The sequence below is a fragment of the Cryptotermes secundus genome, unplaced genomic scaffold, assembly GCF_002891405.2.
Source record: "Cryptotermes secundus unplaced genomic scaffold, Csec_1.0 scaffold87, whole genome shotgun sequence".
Classification (NCBI taxonomy): Eukaryota; Metazoa; Arthropoda; class Insecta; order Blattodea; family Kalotermitidae; genus Cryptotermes; species Cryptotermes secundus.
The window spans coordinates 1,085,159-1,108,383 of record NW_019739942.1 but is presented as its reverse complement, the minus strand read 5'-3'; the positions used below and the strand labels follow the sequence as shown (position 1 = coordinate 1,108,383).

Genomic DNA, 23,225 nt, shown 5'->3' with positions numbered 1-23,225 from the left:
GGTGTACGAAGCTTATTCTACTGGCTGTTCATATAAAGTACGTAAATACAGGAGCAACAGGGTTCATTATGAGTTTTGGTGGATGAAATAATTATGACCTATTGTATTTGATAGTAAACACTCATTTGTACTAAAGTGGTATTTATTTTCAGTGCATGGTTCTCTTGTGAAGGATAATAGTTCTAGAGGACTTTAAAAGGAAATAAATTGCTGTAATTTTGAAAGGTTTGATGTTGATACTGGTTTGATTTATATTACGCATCACCTACCACAACGATGTTGGACTCTTCAGGTCCAGATTTAATGCACATATTGAAGGAGATGGCAAATGAAATGCAGAATCTGTCAGTACAGAGTTCATTTTCTGATGATGACAATGTACGGGACTTCATGGCACAGTTGTGTAATATAGATTCCAGGAATTTTCTAACACCTGCAGAACTGTTAGAGTAAGTAATTAACAAGTGCATGATTATCTCGAGGCTCTAAGGTTTGTGAGTTGCTGAGTTCAGTTTTTATTTTGTATATGGGGCTATTGTTGCTTTGAACTAGAACTAGTACACACCGTTAGTTCAGAATAACTTTTTGAAAAGGACACTGTGTTTTCAAGGTGCTTAAGCATGACTGCACATGATGTCATCTGCCAGTGTAACACAGAATTCACATTTTGTTTACAGCTACAATACCCTACTTAAATACTCTGTAAACTACACAGACATGACAGTGTGAATTTGACAGTAGTTTTTCCACGGCCTGTGTGTGTTGTCTTGACAACTTGTGCTATCCACATCTTACTTCTATAACACAGGACTGGCTGTGCTGAGGTTTTATACATGCCTATTCAAGTATGTTTTTGCACCACTGTTGCTTTCAAAACCATATTTATGATACCCATGGTTTTGTTGTGTTTCATTATTTTTAGATATATGTCTTTGTGTTCACTTGTGAATGTGGACACACACAAACACATCTTTGTGTGTATGTATGTACACATTTATTAAGACTGGATTTATGATTTTTATTAATTACATCATGCAGGTATGATGCTATGATTGAGGCTGGTGAAGTTCTTCATGGAAAAGAACTTGATGCATCCATTGAATTTTTCACTGACAGTCTTCAAGAAACTGAAGATGACAATAACTGTTTTATCACTGAAGAACTAGAGATGGCTGACTCGCATATCAGAATAGTTACTGATCTTCAGGAGACCTTGAAGTAATAAGCAGATTGAAAATCTAAGCCTTTCCCTTTGATTTCCTTTAATAAAACTCTGTCTTCATCACTATGGAGAGCATTGTTACATTCTCTACCTTATTTCCTTTTCCTTTCCCCCTCTTTACTTACAGTTCTGGCAAAATTTTTAATGGCATCTACTTCTTAAGCATTACCCTTCAGAGTGTATTTGTTAAGTGATATTATAAAGATATGCGTTTATGTCAATACTCAGCAGTCAATTTACTTAAGTAACTTCTTGGACGTAAACCAAGAGATCATAGTTTTTTGTTTTGTTTTTTTTTTGGCTTCATGTTGTTTTGCTATGTCAGCACTCAGCAGTCGATTTACTTAAGTAACTTCTTGGACGTAACCCAAGAGATCATAGTTTTTTCTTTTGGCTTCATGTTGTTTTGCTATTGGAAAAGCTGTATGGTGATTCATACTTATAGAACTCAATCACTGATATATGCATATAAGCCTATCAATTTCATTTTATGCTGGGTGGCATCAATGCAAATATTTCTGTTGATTCGTAAGAAATTTTAGTGATAGTTTTTCTTAGAGTCATGATATGCTTTTGTGACAGTAAATATCTATAAACTGCTCACAGAAGTCTTTGTTAGTGGTTGTCACTTTGAATTGAATTGAATTGAATTGAATTTATTTACATTCTATAAATCCTAAGTAGGTTAGTACCTTTGGATACAGAACAAGTCAAAAGGTTACATACATAAGTACAGGCAATTTTAGCTTAAAAATTAATATAACTTAATTTTACATCATTCTCTATTTACATTGAAGTATTCATCTAAAGAGTAGAAGGAATGAGCATGTAGATAATTCTTTAACTCTGATTTAAACTTTTTAGTATCATTGCCCAAGTTTTTAATACTTTGTGGCAGATTGTTGAACACTTTTATGCCAGTAAAGTAGACTCCTTTTTGATATACTGATAAAGTTGATGAGGGTAGGTGGAAGTTATATTTTTGTCTAGCATTCATGTTATGGACATCAGAATTTAATTTGAATTTATCTTTGTGAAAACAATGTATTTTCAGAATTGTAAGTTGTCTTACATGAATGTATTTTTATTATGCCTCAGTTTACAGTCATCCTAACTAATATCCTAAGTCTTTTGGATAATTTTATTTAATTCTTTTGCTTTGGTTATTTAACGGTGCTGTCAGTAACAGGACTATATCATATCAATAAGATGATTAATGAAAATTGACAGAGGAAACCAAAGTACTTGGAGGAAACCTCTCCCAGTACCACTGTGTCCACCACAAATCCCACATGACCTAACCTGATGGTGGAAAGCTGGCAGCTAACTGCTTGAGCTATGGCATGACCAGGAAAATTGTATTTTTTTTTTAGGTTAATTTAATTATTTTGAAGAAATGAAACTGGGCTTATGTGATCTTCATCCTCTCTGTGTTTCTCTGTATCCCTCCTCTCAATCAGCTTTTGAATGCCTGACCCAATCTTTATGAATCTTTATGTATCATGGCACCTGAGCCCATCTCAATGGCATACTTAAAAACTCCATTAGTCTGTGTGTCTGTATGTGTATCCCCCCTACTGTTGCTAGGCAACATCTTGTAAACGTATTCCTGCAGCAATGAGTACATGATACAAAGAAGAATTGTAGGGCACATCATTTTCTGTGCAGTCTGTGTCATGAAAGGAGAGTCTGTGGATCATCTGTGTACCCCTATCATTGCAAGGCAATGGTTCTGCAAACAAGTTCCTTTGGAGGCATGCAGTCCATGCAGCCCTTCTTGTATCAAAGGAAAGTTGGTGGTTAGTTCCTCCCAGAATTTCATGTTTAATAATGCTGTCTGTAGTTCAGACTGTATACTGTCAAACCGTAGGATGATTAACAAATAATGAATTGGAGAGGATGTGTAAAGAAGCACGTATGGACTGATTTAAAGTACTATTCTGGAGGGACTGAGATGAACCATGGAAAACCTCAAGTCAGAATAGCCAGTCTCTGGGCCAAGATTTTTACTTGGGATCTCCTAAATATGAAATAGAAATGCTACCCACTTGCCTCTGACAAGTTTTTTTTGGCAAAGTATGAGATAAATCTTAGATAAACAGTTGACCATCGAATTGTTTACATATTCCCACGTATTTAGGAAGGTTACTGCAATAATTTTTGTCTAATGAGCAGAAATGTTATATTTTCCTTTTGAAATTAAATGGTAAATTAAAATAATACTTTTATAATTATAAGAGATTTAAATATTAAATATCTTGTAGGTCACTTCTGACACCAGTTGTCATGTGATAGAGTGACTATGGACTTGTTTTGGATTGATGATTGGATTTATTGGACTCTTTGATACAGCACATGACTACGCTTTACAATTCACTATTACACCCACACACACTAGTGTCCACAGTCACGTCTTCACTAGCTGTTGCTTGGTAGCAGCTTCCAATAACAGACATTCCCCTTCCTCTGTATTCCCAGACTATCCCTGGCCTCAGCTACCAGTTTCTCACATCAACTGCTCAGCACAATTGATTGACTGAACTCCTCCCTAACTGTCCTGCTTATAGAATCTCAGCGCAGACTGCACAGAAAACTTAATTACTCTGTTGCTGTTTACAGGCTGTTGCCTAATAACGGATGTTTTTTAGTTGTTTGTTTAACAGTCGTTGTCTAGCAGTGGTTCTACATGCCACAGTATATTACACTGCATGTATACTGAATTGCAGCAAAGAAATTCTCCATGTGCGTTCTGGTATGCGTCAGCTAGAACAGCAAGAGAATGCAGCTCATTACAGTCTGCTAGCTGAAGAACAACACTGCATTGAACTCCATTCAAGGGTTTATTCAGCTCAGGAAGAGTTGCTTAAACGACTGCAATGTCTTAAAAAGTTATCAACTGACTTTAAGAATGTGGTAATATGTTTTCGTTCATTTATGTTATTTCATATAGGATTCTTGCACAAATTAAGCTGTCTGTAGGCATCAGTGAAGACTTTGAAAACTGATGCTAGTAGAATGATATTTCAGAAACCTTGATAGATTTGATAACTTTGTGGGGTGGGGGTGGGGGTTAAGATGGAACATGTATTTACTTAAATCATGATTTAATCTATTACCTGTCCAGCATTGCAATTTAGTACAGTCTCTTATATTTGCTTATTGCATATTACAGGTATATCCTCCAAAGAGAGTAATCTCTTTCAGTCTCATTTAGTATTTGTATGGTAATACAAATTAATAAACCTTTATACCTTGGTGGCATAGAAAATAGAACTATTATGAAGTCAAACATAGCCGATAATGAGAAAAGTCATCAATATTTGCTCTACAAAGGCAGCATTTCAGTGACTGAATGCAGATCATAGTATCATATATGCAATAATAGACAGTGTGACCTGATGCTTCTTATAGACAGAAAGCAAGGGAAATATTAATAAAATATATCTTGCAGTTATTGTTTTTAACATTATCCATTGTCCCTCTTTTTATTTAAAACAGTGTTTCAGAGGCAGCATTTTGTCTCTGTCATCAGGTAAAAACCTATTCAATTGGGCCCAATCGATAGAGGTCTGAGGACAGGGATTAGCTGTGGTGCAATTAAAAATTCCCAAAATATATTAATGAAAACTATTACATCTTACCTAGATTTTATTCTGCACCATCACCTTCAAAGTAGTCCCCTTGGGAGCGCATACACCGATCCCAACATTTCTGCCACTTCTCAAATGCATCCTGGAAGTCTTTCTTTGTTAGGGTGTTTAGTGCCGTCTGTGTTTCCGCTTGAATTTCCTCAACTGTATCAAATCTTCACCCCTTCAACTTGATTTTCATCTTGGGGAAGAGAAAGAAGTTGCATGGAGCTAAGTCTGGCGAGTACGGTGGGTGGGGAACAACTGCTATCTTGTTTTTAGCCCAAAATTCCTGCACAATGTAAGCTGTATGTGGTCGTACGTTGTCATGGTGGAGTACCCAGTCGTTCGTGCACCACTTCTCTGGACGTTTTCTCCTCATGCTCCCCCTCAAACACCTTAGAACATCGCGATAGAACTCTTTATTGACTGTCTGACCAGGAGGGACGAACTCCTTATGAACAATCCCGTCAATATCAAAAAAACAGATCGATGTTGCTCTTGACTTGTCGAGCATTTTTTTGGCCGAGGTGGAGAAGGGCTCTTCCATTGCGACGATTGCTGCTTGCTTTCAGGGTCGTAGCCATAAACCCAACTTTCGTCACCAGTGACAACCTTCGAAAGAAAGTTTTGATCCTCTTGAAGCTGTTGCTGAAGTTCCCTGCAGACTTCCAAGCGATGCTGCTTCTGCTCATTTTGCAGCAGTCATGGCACAAACTTCGCCGCAATCCTCCTCATGTTCAGTTCCTCTGACAAAATTCGTTGACATGTACCATTACTTAGTCGCAAGGTGTTACAGAGGTCTTGGATGGTCAGTCTACGATCTTGCAGAATCAGATCCCTAACTTTCGCGACATTTTCTTGTGTTTTGCCTGTTGACGGCCACCCTGAACAATTGTCATCATCAGTCAATATTCGGCCATTTTTAAAACGCTTATACCAGTTGTAAGTTTGTGTCTGACCTAAACTGTTTTCACCAAAAGCTTACTTCAATATTTGGTGCGTTTCTGCAGCTTTTTTCCCAAGTTTGAAACAAAACTTTATACAGACACGCTGCTCTCTCAGGTCAGCCATTGCAAAACCACAAACTCACGGAAACACAACAGTGGAAATATGTTCAACAATAAACCCAACCACTCAATTTGACGCCGCTTGCCACACTGATTCATGAAGGATGTGTGAGGAGACATCTAGCGGTATTTCGTTGTACTCATAACCATTCACACAAAATCAAATTTAGGAAACTTTTGGATTGCCCCACGTATATTTATTGGGCCTAATTGAGTAGGTTTTATCTGAAGACAGACAAAATCCAGTGTCCAAAATGTTTTTTGTAATAAAATAAGGATGATGGCTAATGTTCAAAAACACCATAACTGTATTAATGTACCATCATCACAAATTAAAATGTGTTTTACTTAGCCAGTAATGTCTGTTGACCCATTCCATTGCATCGTCCCTTATGATTGTTAGGATAGTTTCATGAAGGAGGTTATAACTGTGTGGATATAATTTGGATTGGAGAAACAAGAACAGAATTTTGTTGGGGAAACTTCTTGGAAAGAGACCACTGGGTGATTGAGATGAGAATGGAATTATAATATTAAAACAGGTTTTGAAGAAACAGGTAGGGTGGGTTGAATTGGATCAGGGTTGCATCCTGTGGTGATTAATTGTGTCAATATTGTTAAATATTTTGGTTGTAAGAGAGAGATTGTTAGCCTGAGGTACATGCATATCATCTGTGCCACATCCAGAGATTATTGATATAAGTGTAACAGTGAATAAATTGGAACTCAAATACATGTCATTGTATGCAGGAAAACAAAAAGTGTAAATTTACAACCATAAAATACATATGGATATTAACTGGCTGAATACAGTACTTCATGCATTCAAATGGTCCAGAATTTTGAGTACTACCTCACCAGATGACAAGGTATTTGAGTGACTTTTCATTAATATTTATGGAGTTTATTTCAGAAATCTGCTCCTCAACTGGTAGGCCAACTGCCCTTAGAAGCATACAGGAAAAGATGTTTTCAGTTCAGTCATTCCATAAAGATGATGATGAAGCAATGTTTAGAATGGGTATGAATGATTCTGTTGCTGTATGATTTAATTTATAATAAAATCTCACAGGTGGTGGTAGTATTATTTGAGATTGCACCCTGCACGGATCAGTAGAACTGTCACCCCCGCCCCCCCAAATGTTGCAGTTTGGTTTTAACATAATACAGACTGCTCTTCATTTTTAGCTATGTCACTAACATCCCCAGGGTATCCATGGGGGATGTAAACATAAATACCATGTAAAGGAAAATCTTCTGAACTATATAAGACAACATTTTAGAAATTCTCTCAGACCCATAACAAGTGATAGGTGCATATTTAGATTAAAATGTCATTGCTGTTCAAAAACATCTTATGGCCATTGCAACACTAATTAAAGAAATGCTAGGGAAGTGTATGTCTATAATTGATTCTACACGTTGCATTAATAAAAAATGTTCTCAAGAAATAATAATAATACCACCAATGAAGACGTTCTTATCAGTCTCAATGTATAAATTAAAATAAATGTACAACACATTTTGTATAGGCCACTTGTGAAGCTACGTTTCCCATTGAAGTTTCAAGTCATATGTAATATATTCCTGTTTATTTCCAGTAGGATGTACTATTGAGGTGACTAATGGCATCAGTCATATGTATACTTCATAAACAATATCATTTTGTTGCTGAATATGCCTACAATTAACAGGAGGCATATACATATAGAAATTACTTAAACAACTTATGCCTTATGCTATTCATGGATATGTGAATTCAAGTAGTTATATAGGTACAAATGGCTGTCATTTTACACATACAGGCCTGTCAAGTGTCCACTTGGGTTATCCTGTTTGTTTCATATTACAGCTCTTGACAATATTGCTGAATTGGTCTAATGTACTTCTTCTGTGTACATATTTTGCAAGGAAAAGAAACTTAAATCCTCATAAATTAAGTCATATTCCATGATAAATACTAACTGCATTTCAGATATATACACCACAGAACTGACAACACATTGAAACAAAAGACGGGTCACTCATTCATGACCTACTACATAATTTATATTCATGCAGCATGTTAATGCCCACAATTTGTTGCTATGGTAAGCTGAAATTATATAATTATGGAACTTTCACTCACCTTTACAGAACTTTTTTTTACATATATAGGACACATATGTATTTATGCTAATATGAAAGGAGAGTTTCAATTTGTTTTCAGAATGAATCTTCAGCTGGAGAATATGAAGATGACCATCTGGAGGAACTGGAACAAAGGTAAATGCATCATACAGTCAGTTGTGGGGACTGAGCAGGTTGATGTAATGGCTGCAAGTACATCCAGCTGAAGAAAATATTGAATTGTACTGTGGGGTTTTCACCTGTGTCGTTACTTCTATGACAACCCACTTCTTCGGAACAGTTTGTAGGTCCTGAAAAGGACCATGGTTGCTGAGATGCTTGGCTGGTGAAGTAGCGCAGTGTGCGCCAGTAGGAAGGGATGTTGGTTGCGGTGTGTGGACTGGCCGTAGTGCAGCCGTTGCTTGATCGCAGCGCGGCAACTGCTGGTGCAAGTCTGGCCATCGAGCATGGTCGCTGGAGCGGAGAGGCGGTAGCTACGCCAGTTGCCCAGTGTGTCGGACATGACTACCGGCGAATCGAGGCGGCCTAGTTGCCCAGTGAGTCGGGTGCGACCGCCGGACAGCCGTGGTAGTCATGCCTGGCGCAGCGGAGCGCCGGTGCCTCCGAAGACCGAGCGCTGGTGACGAAGTGTGCTGATTGCTTGTGGACTGCTTGAAGACTGGTGATGAACTGACTGAGAACTGACTGACTTGCAAGCGTTGTGCTCTGCATTTTATACAATGCTCGGTGGGCGAAGCGAAACTTGCAATTGAGGAGCAACTATTTGCAGAGCACTGATTGGCTAGCGAAAATGAGGAGCAGAAATTTGCAGTGCATGGTGGTATAAATATGAACGAGATGTCCGGCAATGCGATATTCACGAAGGAGTGAGTGTTTAAGAGACCGGTGGAAACAGCGTGCTATGTGGGATGTCCCCACAGCACATTCTTCAGGCACTTATGACTCATATTACATGTCAGAAATTCATACAATAAACATTATCGCATTATACTTTTATTTTTTTCTAGAGTTCTAAAGTTTTCACATTTTTTGACAGCTGAATATAATCTTTTCCCATTCATGACACAAATGTCCCTTCCCAGATACATTCAAAGAGGTACTAGTGCAGAACAAAGCTATATGAAGAGAAAAGAATAAATATTCATGTGTTCTGTTAAATTCTTGTACTTTGTTTCCAGTTATTGTAGGTAATTTTAAATTGATTTCCATTGTATATTCTCTGGAGTGGAGAAATTTTGTGACAGGCAGATTTCTGTTGAGTCCAGGTTCTATAGTGGACAGGTTTTTATTGTAGTATGATTTTGATATCCAAATGATTCCCTGTGTTACAGTTTCTTGAGTTGTGTTGTGTCCTTAATACGAGTACAATCTTCGTAAACTTAAACTAATAAAATACATGTTTATTTTACAGCTTCGTTGAAATGAAGATGGAGTATCTGTATATGTTGGCAAGTTATCAAGGAAAGAAAGCGTCCATTGGAAAATTAAAAGATATCATGAATGATATACAAACATCAAAATTCCCTTTTTCATTCAATGAGATAAGGTATATAAGTTACTGTACCACGTATTGCTTTAGCCTTGCTCAGAGATATTTTGATAAGTGTTGTGTTTTAAACATTCTCCTTGACCATCCACGGTTGAAAGAATACAACCTATGCAGCCATTTCATTAAGCTTTTTATTCAGGATTGGTGTTTTATTTCCATTTCAATATTATGTTGCAAAAAACTGGATCCTATTTTTTTACACACATAGAAACTGGTTTTATATTTGCTTTAAAATTCTAGAGATGTCAATGATTATATATCAGCAGGCAGAATGATCTGTGTTTTGAAAAGAATGAGCTGGATGACCAAGGGATAAGGTTTTGATTCATGACAGATGCAAGACATTTTTCTCTGGGGTATACCCACACTACGAGGGGTGTTCAAGTTCTAAGGTCTCCGATTTCTTTCTCAGGACTGGGAGCAGATAGACACATGCGGTTTAGTTTAAAATACGTGTGCACTCTTTGTGACAGAGATGGCAGCACTGTACGGCACATAGAACTCTAGTGGTGGCGGCGAGAGTGAGAAGTGTTTTTGATACCTAAAATGGCAACGTTTTGTTACAAGAACAGCAAGTAATCATTCGTTTTCTCCACTTGTGTGGTCCATTGAAATTCATTGCCAGTTGAGTGAGACATGTGGTGATGGTGTCATGAATGTGAAAAATGTGTGTTCGTGGGTGCGACAGGTTCAAAGAAGGCCGAACGTCGTGTGACAGTGAACTAAAACAATCTCGGCCTTGCACCAGCCGGTCTGATAACATGGTTGAACGAGTTGAGAAAGTTGTTTTGGAGGATCGCCAATTGAGTGTGGAAAACATCGCCTCCAAAGTTGGCATTTCTGTGGGGTCTGTGCACACAGTCCTGCATGAAGACCCGCGAGTGCGGAAAGTGTCCTCCAGGCGGGTGCCACGAATGCTGGCGGACGACCAAAAAGAAGGTGAGCGCATGGCAATTTGCCAGGTGATGTTGACACGTGATGAAGGCATGAATGGGACTTTCTTTTCATCAATTGTGACAATGGATGAGACATGGATGCCGTTTTTCAATCCTGAAACGAAGCGCACACACTCACCGCCACCACAATTATTTCGGGTAAGCGCCAGTGCTGAAAAAAATGATGGTGGCCATGTTTTGAGACAGCGATGGCGTAATCCTTACTCACTGCGTTCCAAAGGGCACTACAGTGACAGGTGCATCCTACCAAGATGTTTTGAAGAACAAACTCCTTCCGGCACTGCGAGAAAAGCGGCCGGAAAAGGCTACACATGTGCTCTTTCACCAGGACAATACACCAGCACATCGGGCGTACGCGACGCAGCAGTTTCTTCTTGAAAACAACCTTGAAGTGGTTTCTTATGCTCCCTACTCACCTGACCTGGCTCCTAGCGATTTTTGGCTTTTCCCAACGATGAAAGACACTCTCTGTGGTCGCACATTCACCAGTCATGCTGCTATTGCATCAGCGATTTTCCAGTGGTCAAAACAGACTCCTACAGAAGCATTCGCAGCGGCCATGGAATCATGGCTTCGACGCTGTGAAAAATGTGTACGGCTGCAGGGAGATTACGTTGAAAAGTGACAGAAGTTTCAAATTTTTTTTAGGATTACTGTGTGAGAAAAGAAATCAGACCTTGGAACTTGAATGCACAACATATTATACAATGGGTACTAGGAGCTCTTCCCATGCAGGTGTAAAGTGGCAGGGGCATGAAACTGACCGCTCAATTCCATCTAGTGTTGAGGTCAAGAATGGTGCAGCTATACCTCCACTCCCTCATACATCTTCATGGCATGGTGCTTAAATAATTTAGTCCAGGGAAAACTTTACCTAAATGGAGAGGACATAATTGTATGTTGCAAAATTTGATAGTAAGGTCATTACATTTACATTTATTTTTCACTTTAAGGATCCAATCATCTCCCCATAAGGCTGGATATAAAACATGTCACATATTACAAGTACATGATGACTACACATCATTTGTCCTTGGTCAGGACAACACATAGGTCATGGAAAAACCACTGTCAAATTCACACCTTGCCATTCCACACACACTTGCAAGCCATATGATCCAAACGGATCCATTATGAAATATTAAAATTCATAACAGAAACAGACATCATACATACTACTACACTTACAACAAGCAAGTCTCAACAATGTATAATTCACACACACAGACCATTTATTATCTCTTTAACTTTTGAGCCCCTTGCATGCGCGACAAATTCATGAATAGAGTAAAATGCGTTACTTTGCAAATAATTTCATAAAACAAACCTAAATTACTTTTTATCATTTTTTAAAACTGTGATATTTGATGGCAGAGTGTTAAATAGCTTGACGCCTGAATAATACACCCCTCTCTGATAGGATGATAAATGTGTTGAAGGTATATGAAGGCGGTAGCATGTAGCATGTACGGAGAAGATGCATGTATGTATATAGGGTTTTAGTGTGAATGCTGGAAGGAAAGAGACAACTAGGAAGACCCAGATGTAGGTTGGAGGATACAATTCAGATGGATCTTAGAGAAATACGATGGGGTGGTATGGACTGGATTAGTTTAGCTCAGGGTAGGGACCAGTGGAGGGCTTTTGTGAACATGGCAATAAACTTTTGGGTTCCGTAAAAGTAGGGAAATTCTTGAGTAGCTGAGCAGCTTGGTGGCTTCTCAAAATGGACTCACCTCATTGAGTTAATTAATTAAATTTGTGTGGATTGTTACTGATTTCCATTATTTGCTTTTTTCAGAAGTCAGTCTCTACTACTTGAGGAGAAGGTGAATGGAGACAAGGAACAAATCTCTCTTATGTGTGAAAATGAAGTGTTGCCAGCAGTAGAACAAGCTGTTGAAATGGATGTTTTACAAATAAAGAAGTACAGGAATGACCATAAACTTTGCAAACTGGAGAGAATTTTCAAACAAAATAATTCTTTGGCCAGATGCTTAGAAGCTGGACTTACAGACAGTGAACTGCTTCTGTTACTATTGGTTTGTGAGAGGCAAAAGATAGTTGACATGGCAGATCTATATCAACAGTGCCACCAAGTAATAAATGAGGAATATTTGCAATTCACATCACGCATGGTAAGAGTAACCATTGTTTCCATCTTGCCAGTGCATATTAAGAAACAGATTTATGTAAATGTGGAGATTATTGATTACTACTCATGTTTATATAATAGCTTGCAGACAAAAATGTAGCATATAAACCATGAAGTTTTTCCCTTTAAATTAAGTTTCAGTATGCCTAAATGGAAATATAAATTTGGAATCTTACAACATTTGAGCTGGATTGAGGATATCATATCAGAGTTCTTCTGACTTCATAAATTGTTTTCACTCTTCTACAGTCACAGTCAGTATTTAAAATTTAAAATAGGAGAGTGCCACTATATAAGATGAATCCAGTATTGTTTCTTAACACATCAGTAAACAAGAAAATTATGTAGCTTCACAGGCAGATAAATGCCTGAAAGTTTTTGGTTTACATATATTTGAAAGATATTTATAAATTTTGGAAAATAACCTTTAATTAATTTATTACCTTGTTTCAGAAAACAATGCAGGAATTGAGAAAAGATGGATGTAGTTATTCATTAATAATGGAAAATCCTCTTGTTCAGTGCTTGGGTCATTTATTCTCTGATGAACATTCTGCAAAGACAGGTATTCATGGGTTGATGCGTCATGTTGAGAATCTGAACAAAGATATAATAAACCAAGAGGAAAAGTTGTTCAATTCTTTATTTAACAAGCAGAAGAGTGTTTCTCAGTAGTAAGTGAATAATTTCTTTTATATACCTTGTAAGGCTGTGTCACAAAGCCAGATTTCTGACATATAAGTTGCAGATTGCCACAAAAAATGCAAGCTATTAATTATATTATGCAGAGATCAGCTGAATAATACTTTTACTGCTAACTAACTAACTAACTAACTAACTTCAGGGAGCTGAGCCCTTCTTGAGAAGCTGCCAGTTGTGCAGCTATTCAGGAACTTTCCAACATTTTATGGAACCTGAAGGTTCATTACTGTGTTCACAAGAGCCCTCCACTAGTCCCCATCCTGAGCCAGATCAATCCAGTCCACATAACATCCTATCTAAGATCCGTTTTAATATTATCCACCCACCTACATATTAGTCTTCCTTGTGGTCTCTTTCCTTTTGGCTTTCCCACCAATATCTTATATGCATTCATCTTTTCCCCCATTTGGGCTACATGCCCTACCCATCTCATCCTTCTCTACTTGCTCATTCTAATTATACTTAGCAAAAAGTACAAGTTATGAAGCTCCTCATTATGCAGTTTTGTCCAGCCTCCTGTTACTTCATATCTGTTTGGTCCAAATATTCTCAGCACCCTGTTCTCAAACACCGTCAGTCTGTGTTCCTATCTTAATGTCAGAGACAAAGTTTTACAACCATACAGAACCACAGGCAAAATTATAGTTTTGTATATTCTAAATTTTACATTTTTAGACAGCAGACGATAGAAAAAAAAAAGGTTCTGGCCTGAATGGTTAGCAAGCACTACCAAAATTCAATATTCTCTTTCTTCCTATATCAAATTTTGATTTGTTACTGTCATTCCCAAATATTTGAACTGTGCCACATTTTCAAAGGATCTGTTAGCTAACCTTATATCATGATTTTGACCTGCATTCTGGTGAAGATACAACAACATATACCGTATTTACGCATGTATAGGCCGCACATAAATTATATTCATAATTAGTAATACAGGGTGTAATACTCCTGAAATAATACTCCAAGAAAATTATTTTTTCTATAATTTCTGTCTGAAAATTGTGCTGCGGCCTATACACGCACGCGGCCTATACATGCGTAAATATGGTACTTAGTTTTCTCTGTGTTTGCTTCTAGTCCAACCTCCATACTAGTGTCAATTACAGTTTGTGTGTTTTTCTTTATGACATCTATGTTATCTCCCAGTAGATTCACATCATCAGCATAGACCAGCACCTGATCTACCCCACTTAATTTCAGTCCCACTTGGCTTTCCTGGACTTTCCAAATGGCATATTCTGAAGCAAAGTAGAAAAGGAGTGGTGATAGAGCGTCTCCTTGTTTTAGACCATTTTGGATAGTGAAATTATCAGACAAAGTTTACCTATACGGACTTTATTATACAAGGTCCGACAATTTAATTCCCAGAATGGCTGCAGCATGTTGAGCCAGGCAGGATATAACATTTAATTTTGAATTGTGACAGAGAAGTTCTGTTTTCTTTTCTTTTATACTGTCTTTATTGGACTTGTATTTTTATTTCAGTGAGAATTCCATTAAAACTGCAAAGAAATATCTTTGTTCTGGACTTACAAAAAGACCTGTACTCCTCAAAATGGAGATTTCCACTTGTTGCAGTAACATTGAACAGCTGCTGGAATCATTTCAAGAAGTGCTGAAACAAATCAAAGATAATTATAAGAGAAAACAGGTCAGATACATTTGTACTAGAAAGTGTGTAAAGAAACTCTGAATCTTTTTGTGGCTGAAGTATAAGGTTCTTAGCATATCACGTGTTTCTTTGCTGATCATATTGTGAAGCCAGAACTACGGTGGCAGAGGAGATGTCTGTTGCTAGGGAACGGCTCAGTAATAACATTTCCACAGCAACCAATTCATGTGACCCCAGCAACAGATACACATGCAAGAATAGAAGAACTGTTGAAGGTGATGTTTTTTATGCGGTCCATAATTGAGGCTGTATACTGGGGAGTGAATATGACAGTTTTGAGTCAGAAGTGAGTGCTGGCCTGTGACAGCAAGTGGTAGCCAGTAGTGACTAGACACTAGGTTCTAGCTCGGTCCCCAGTATAGAGCCTTGGCATGGACTACAGAAAACACTGCCTCAAACAGTTTTTCTATTGTTCCATTTGTGTCATGTGAATTGGTTGCTATGGAAACATATTTACTGAGCTGATCTCTAGCAATGGCCATCTCTTCTAGCTCCACAGTCCTAGCTTCAAGGGGGCATGCCACAATATTTGTAAGTTCTTTCTAACTGAAAACAAGGCTACATTTCCACGATAATGCAACTCTTTCAGACTCGAATATTGAAAGTACCTATGAACATTTACTGTACTTGTCAATCCAGTTCTCAGCTGGATTTGTTCATCCTTTTCACTGTTTTTGTGACTGTCCTGGGTTCAAGCCCAGAATCTACCAAAAGGGAAGTTTGATGTCCCACTTAAAGATGCATATTTTGGTTAGGTATTAATGCACTACTGTGTATCTTTACATTCCAGGGTGAAAAATAAGAGCTGATTTAATTTTTGTTGCTTACTGCATCAAATTGCAGGTGGCTACTGCTGAAACTAAACTAAGAATGAAATGAATAGTAGTGAATTTTCTTTCAGGTATACTTTTCAGAGAAGCCATTCCTGCAAGAACAGCGATTGCTTTGGATTCACTTCTTAATGGATCCCAAGAAGCTTGTTGCTTTAATTGAACATCTTCAAGAATTAACAGAAAAAAGAATTAATTATAATATTTTGAAATATCAGAAGATTAAGAGACGAGAGACTTCTTTCTTCCCACAGAGAATGCAAAAGTAACTTGCTAATTCCTTTTACAGTATGTAATGTGAAAAAAAAATAGCTAATCATCCCATGCAAGTACCATTTTTACTCAAGTTTAATGTTTTTTGTTCAGTAGTAGAGTATAAAAACATAGAAAATTCACTGTTATATAGGAAAATTTACTGCAGAATCATTGAATTGTCAGTTTTTCTACTGCCATAGACACTTTTGATCCATCAGTTCATATCAAGTGGATCCTATTTCTAAAGTATAATTCATAATTTTGCATTGTCTAACATGCAATTACATCTTTCAAGTGTCTCTGGAGAAGCACAACCAAGGATATTAGTGTATTCTTAAGGGATAGTCTGTGCTTTAGATGGTATACCAGTTTCCAGAGCTGCTTCTGTCATTGACTGACTTTTGAAGTATTCTCATATTGATAACTTGATGTTGATTTTCAGGTGTATTACAGTTGCCACATGTTTAGTTGTGTTTAGAATAAATTTAAGACAACATACAGTGCCTACTGTGTTAGTGCTAATAAAATGTATAAATTTTAAAAACTCATTTGCTCTAAGTGTTCAGCATAATTAAAAATACATTAAACAAAATTTAATAAATCACTTTATGCAATCATGGGACAAATTATTACACACGTTTTCTCCATAAAAGCATTTCCTGCACCTAAAAAAAGTCACCCAACTAATGTCTACATCACTTTTCTTGAGTTCTACATTACCCGTTTCTTCATGTAAAAAGAATCTTTGTATGGTATGATATGGCAGGTGTCCACCTGATTGGAAACATTACCCAGAGCTCCTTTTCTCAGTACTGTTAAAATATTTACTGTAGATATTGGGCGTTTCTTTTTGGGCAGTAGAACAGAGCAGTACATCAGCACAGCATCCCTATAGCTACTGCTTACCTCCCTCTAATCCCATAAGCAAGAGCTCAACGTATCTTGTAATTGCAGCAGGTAAAAAGTAAGGTTCTTCTGTCACGTACAAGGTTATTGAAATGGATCTTGGACATGTCAAGGTAAAGTGAATTGGTTTTAGGTGACTTAGGAGTAGAATGGCAAGTATAATAATCACAAATGGCAATTCCTTATCCATTCATTTATGAAGACACTCAAATACAGCAAAAAGTTTTCAAAATTTCTCAAGGGCCCTGGTGGCAGGTAAAGGGTGAGGAAAGGGGAGGGGGCAGGAAATATGGATGACTGTAGGAAAAGTGTGATTGTGATATACAGGAAGATACTATAGGTGGGATCTTCTTGAACAGATTTCATTGCTCACAGTATAGTTTTCCTCAATATGTAAAATTTGTTTCTACTTACTGAATATAGTGATTAATATTTATTTACAGTAACATATTATATATACAAATTAATATAATATGCATATATATATCTGAGAAAGTACGAGATGTAATGATATAATGAACATTCATTCCTTTGTTGACACATTTGGAAAAAATTACATATTTCCAGTAAATCATATGTGCTAACTAGTTCAGAAATAAGTAAAATCATGTTTGTTAATTTATTGAATACATAGTTAACTCAGTTAAATTTTATCTTCTTTTACTGTCTGCGGTATAATACGTAGACAATAAGAATCACTGAAATATTTGAAGCTTCCTGCAAGAGGAGCACGGTGAAATAACTTCAAAAGAAGTGGGAGACACACTAATAACCACCATTCACTTCAGCTACCAACTAGTGAGGTGGCACTCTTGCCGTGTATACATACACGTCTCATGATTATGACGTATATATATCCACACTTGAAACAAAAATAAATAGAAACTAATATTCTCCTAATTGTAAACTAAAAAAATTGGAGTCAACTCACCTATTAGTCTAACCTGTATGTTTCACTAATATGACATTTTAAAAAATGTTTCTTTATTAAAAATGGTTGCATTTAAAATCAGGCATGTGGCATTTATATAAATTGGCTTAAATAATGTCTTAAAATTAAAGGTTTATGTTACGAATGCTTTCAGTAATTAGTTATATTGAGATGACAAGCTTCTTCATGCAGGATATTCCACGTAATCAGCCACTCTGACCTTTGTTCTTTGATTGCCAATGCTCAGGTTTCCCCAGTTCTGTAAATAATGATTAGCTTACAGGATAGAAGTTTGTCACATGAATATAAATACAAAGTTACATTGCAACATTGCAGACTGTGGCACACACTTCAAGTATATGTAAAATCCCACATGGGTACCTGTCATAATGGTCAGATATCATGATGATAAAAATGTACAATTTGAGGTTTTGTCTTCTGAGATATAATGCCATGTAGTCCAGTAAAAGTTAATCAACATTTCAAAGGAACATACTGCCCCATCTTTTTAGTTGAAAAGTAAGCCAAGCAACAAACTAGCATGCAGCAAGCTGCCTTTTAATTTATTTAGAAACTGATGCAACATATGTATATTAGACAAATATTTACATTAATTCAATAAGGTGGAAGAAGGTTGAAAGACTAACAAGAATAGAAACACAACTGAAATTTTATAAAATGGCAGCACTGCTCAGTTTCCTATATGACAGTGACTCTTGGAGAATTAAAGAAAGACATGTAAATAAAAAACAGTCAGTAGAGATAAGGTATTTAAGATCAGTTATATATAGACTGCATTAGACTAGATGTTATTAGGAATTAAGATATTAGAAAAGAACTGAAAATACCATCAACACAGAATATAACAAGAAGACAGACAGGGCGAATGAACCATCTGGATAGAGTTACTGAAGAAATTACCATACAGGCTCTACAGTATGAACCAAAAGGACTCTGAGACCAAGAAGGACCTTGGAAAAGACATAACCAAAAATTTAAGCAGACTATATCCTAAGATATACTGCAATATCCTTGAATCTATGTTAAGGTTTCTTCAACACTGATATTCTGACCAACAACTGTGTATGCATTTCCTGTTTCCAGATGTGTTTTGTATCCTTACTCTTCTGTGATTTTTCTCCCATCCATACCTCTTCTGTTTCCATCTGTTCTCCACAACACTCTGTTGTCAAAGTGACAAGTATCAAAGTATCACACATGAATAAAATAGCAGGTAAACTTATGGTCCCTATGTTATGTTCTTCAGTGTTAAATGAAATAAAATACAAGATTATGGGCAGAACAATAATAAACAGTTTGGTTTTAATATTTAATTTTTAAAATGCACACATATGCTTCTGTAAAGAGCTGGTGAAGAGTAAAAATGCATAAGGGTGTTTTGTTTTCTTTGTACAAAGTGCATAATATGAATATGTAATGGAATGATTATGGATGTCTGCCTGCGTGTTTCATCCTCAAATGTTGTGCCAAATTTTATTAACACTTTGCGGACCGCGCACCCTTTAAAAGGTTTTTCACTTTTAAACATGGCGGACCCTTCGCGTGTTAAACGGGCTTTTAGAACACGATAAGTTGCAACACACTATACATCGCTCTGGTGCCACCTACATTGCACGCAAGCACCTGCAGATGCGTGATAAAGACTCTGGAATGTTTAGTTAGCAGTCAGTAACTTGACCTCGCTGTTTACTTAACCGACTATAAAGGAAAATGCTTTGCCTTCTTCAAGCTGTGTGTATCAGCCAGTAGCTAGTGGAGAGAATGGATGATGGACAAATTCTCCTCCGATGACCTAGCTGACCTGCCTTGTGAGACGCGTAGTAATGGATTGTCATTCAGACAGCGACAGTGACGGGGGACAACAGCGAATTGTGGCCACAGACAGTAAAAGTGACAGTAGCTCCGACGATAATGCGGGTAATAAAATTGCGCGTAGTAACATTGCGGGGACAGCAAAAAATCTAAAAAAAAAAAATCTAAACCGATTCAAAATTGAAATACAAAGCATTTCTGATGAATGTGGCAAAGGCCTGGGCTACAGTCCAGATGGTGGCAGAAGAACCAGGGTGACACAAAGACTTAGTACGACCGGGCCCATCAACTCCCACCCCACGGAAGCCTCATGTGGACCCCCCAGGGCCACTCGAGTGATATGCGGAAAAATACCATCGTGAAAATTGTGAAGAGTGAACATTCCAAGGGGAAGACTACTTCTAGGCAATGCCGTGTTTGCACAGTTCACAAAAAAAAAGGAGTATGTCTACATTTGCAAGTTCTGTGTAATGCCACTTCACAAAGGGGAAAGTTTCCAGAAATATCACACCCTCAAGCACTTCTAGGAGCATTGGTAAGTGTTCTCCAAAATTTTAGTTCAAAAAATTAATTACGAGATTTTATATTAATTTTTAAAGTGAACAGTGCACAAGTTAGGGTTAGTATGTTTAAAAATGCCGGTCCCCAGGGTGATTTAAATATTTAAATCACCGGTCCGCAAAGTGTTAAGATTTGGTATTCGGAGATCCACACTGATAATTGTTCAGCAAATTTAATTTTACTGCAAATCACTCAGTTATACTTTACACAAAGCCAAATTGGACCTTATCAGATTTCTCAGAAGTGGCTCATGTGCAGAAAATTGGTGATTTAAATGTACACCTTATTAAATTGTACAACTTTTACTTAGGAACGTTTTTTTAATATTGTGAATTTTTAATTAGTTATAAGGAAATATATTTCCAGCACGTGGTATCTGTTGTGAGATTAATGTTGTAACAGTCCATTTGTATATACAATAAACTGATATTAAAGCCAGTAATGTATTTAAAATAGCTAAGAACATATTTGGAAAATATGCATAATCTAGCAGAGTACTCAGCACTCTTATTACTCAATTATGCAATAACAAAAAACTAGATGCTATACTGCCAGTTTAGTTGTGTGTACTTCACAGGTAACAGAATGGAGAATATTAAGATCAGTGATGTGTTATTTTACCTTTAAGAAGTGTTCAATAGATGGTGATACACACTTGGAGCACATAATTTGTCCCATTCCATCTTGGTTTGCAATGCATCTACATGTCTGGCACTGAGAAGGTGTGGCAGTCAATGTGACTCGTCTGGCCCACACATCAATGAATTTCTTGATATGAAGTCTATGTGCTCCCTTGCCTTTGTGTAAGAGATGATCCATGTTGAAGAATGTACCATTTGTCTCAAATGCTAGGGGAACACACAAATCTTTTGGAAGTACAACCTGTAAAACAAAATAATTGTTACTTTAGGGCTTTTTCATCCCTAACCAAACTGTATGACACACAGTACAATAATGTAATGAATTAATAGCTCAAAATCAGTTGACAGATGTAGATTTTATTCATTTACATTTTACATGAATGTATGAATTTCAGAGACAGTGTGTGTGTCATGTTATGACATCCCTTTAAATATTTCTGCTTGTTAATATATTAGCAGGAACACACATTTAAAAGGTATTTGTGATAAACACTGATTTAAGATAATTTTCATTGAGTACAAACAGAATGATGTGATAACTTATTGCAATTTATTTTAAAGAAATAACTACTGCTATCCATTTATGATTTCTCTAGCTCTGGAAGCTAAGTAAAGAAGTAGCAGGTCAGCTGAAGTTCTAGAAACAGTGACACAGAAGTGGAAGTACTGTACTATACTTTTAACAAATCAAATATTTGCCACATGTCATATGGGATGACTGAAAGTTATTTATTTGGTTGTATTTTTTAAGCATATTTAACAACAATGTATCACAATAAATGGCTGAGACACATTAAGAATGCAAGCATCATTAGGAAGTTATTTTCAAACTGAACAGGATTATCAGTGCTTTACACTTATCATATGTCACACTTGCATGGCATTACCATGTACACGAATGCCTCATAGAACCAGAGATGAGAGATAACCAGGCAGTACAGCTTCTTCCTATGGTATTTATCAGTATAACATTTTGCTCCTGCATTTGATTCTTTTTGTTAATTGGTATATTACATGTGAAAGCATTCACATCTGTCTATCTGCTTGTTTCAGTCTTAAAAACCATCTGACAGATTGATAAAACTGAATGTGTAAGATGTGTGATGAAAATTGAAAGCTTAATTTCATTTTGGTCCATTAGAATTTCTACTTTATATGTAAGAGCATCAACTACATTTTTCATATACATGGTTAAATATAATCACATGAAAATAATTTGACAAAGCAGGGCATTTTTGTCAGTTTGCCATTTTGATGGAAATCAAATGTGGAACTAAGCTTGGATATGATAGTTCCATAACTATTGTTGTTCTTATACTATCACACTGTACTTTCCAGATTTTTTCACCTTAGAGCATGTCTAATCAGTAAAATCATTATTTCAAAGTGTCCCTCAAATGTATAAGACGGGAAAATTAACATTTGAAATAAGTTTCCATCTCTCATATCCCAAATAATTACATATTCTATAATGTTACATTACTTGTCTCAGAAGTGGGAAGCTTGGCATGAGATTCTTCAGATTACGCCCACTAAATGCTCCGTTGAGGTCCACACCATACACCTTGCTGGCCTTGCCCTGTCCAGAGTGTAGTTTCAGGGCATGGGGCTGAAGGATATGAAGTGTGATGTCATTTTCCAGAAGCATACTGATCATGTGGCTGTACTCATCCTCTGTCTCTTGGCATAATGTACACTGTAGTAGTACTATAGTCTTTGAAGCTGTTGCTCTGAATGGCAAGCGAGATACATACTGCATAGCACTGAATGTACGCTGGTTCCCTGAACTGGAGCTCTTCGATGTGGCAGTTTGCAGACTGCAAGGAATGTAAGTATCATTTTTATGAATAATTCTGCTCATAATACTACATTTCTCAAATCTTTTGTGGTTTGCTACACTTCATGTGTTCTTTGAGCAAAGTACATAAAATGAATACATAATGGGTTAGTCATAGTTTTCAGTGTGTTTTATCTCCAAAATAATGAATGGATTTTGATGCTGGAGGTCTACAGTAAAATGTGGAACAAATTTTATTTTGATTCATATTGAACTAATATAACTTTAAGTAAATTCAAATCATATATTAATTTTCTCATAAACAGTTCAACTCACAAAAAAATTCTGGTGTATGACACAGAATACAGACATTACTAAGCTATATACCTTATTTTTCAGAAGC

At 36.8% G+C, this 23,225-nt stretch overlaps 2 protein-coding genes across 4 annotated transcripts in view; one reads left to right on the top strand and one right to left on the bottom strand.

The window, feature by feature from the left end:
- Positions 1-262: 262 nt before the first annotated feature.
- Positions 263-17,521, top strand: LOC111872034 (the record flags this gene model as incomplete). Its single annotated transcript, XM_033754494.1, is given in 10 exon segments — positions 263-449; positions 1,039-1,218; positions 3,949-4,135; positions 6,835-6,942; positions 8,131-8,186; positions 9,463-9,597; positions 12,358-12,694; positions 13,165-13,385; positions 14,902-15,067; positions 15,990-17,521. Coding segments are annotated over 10 exon segments (1,761 nt in total). The 3' UTR covers positions 16,188-17,521.
- LOC111872033 overlaps positions 14,950-23,225 on the bottom strand; it is an 88,151-nt gene continuing 79,875 nt past the window's right edge. For 2 of the 3 annotated variants that reach the window (XM_023865523.2, XM_023865525.2), the window contains exons 27-29: positions 22,529-22,862; positions 21,026-21,286; positions 17,258-18,269 (exon numbers count right to left, since the gene is read on the bottom strand). In XM_023865523.2, coding sequence (XP_023721291.1) covers positions 18,195-18,269; positions 21,026-21,286; positions 22,529-22,862 — 670 coding nt within the window. In that variant the 3' untranslated portion in view covers positions 17,258-18,194. Of the gene's footprint in view, positions 15,032-17,257; positions 18,270-21,025; positions 21,287-22,528; positions 22,863-23,225 lie in introns of those variants that run through there. The other variant, XM_033754493.1, reaches the window with a different exon arrangement.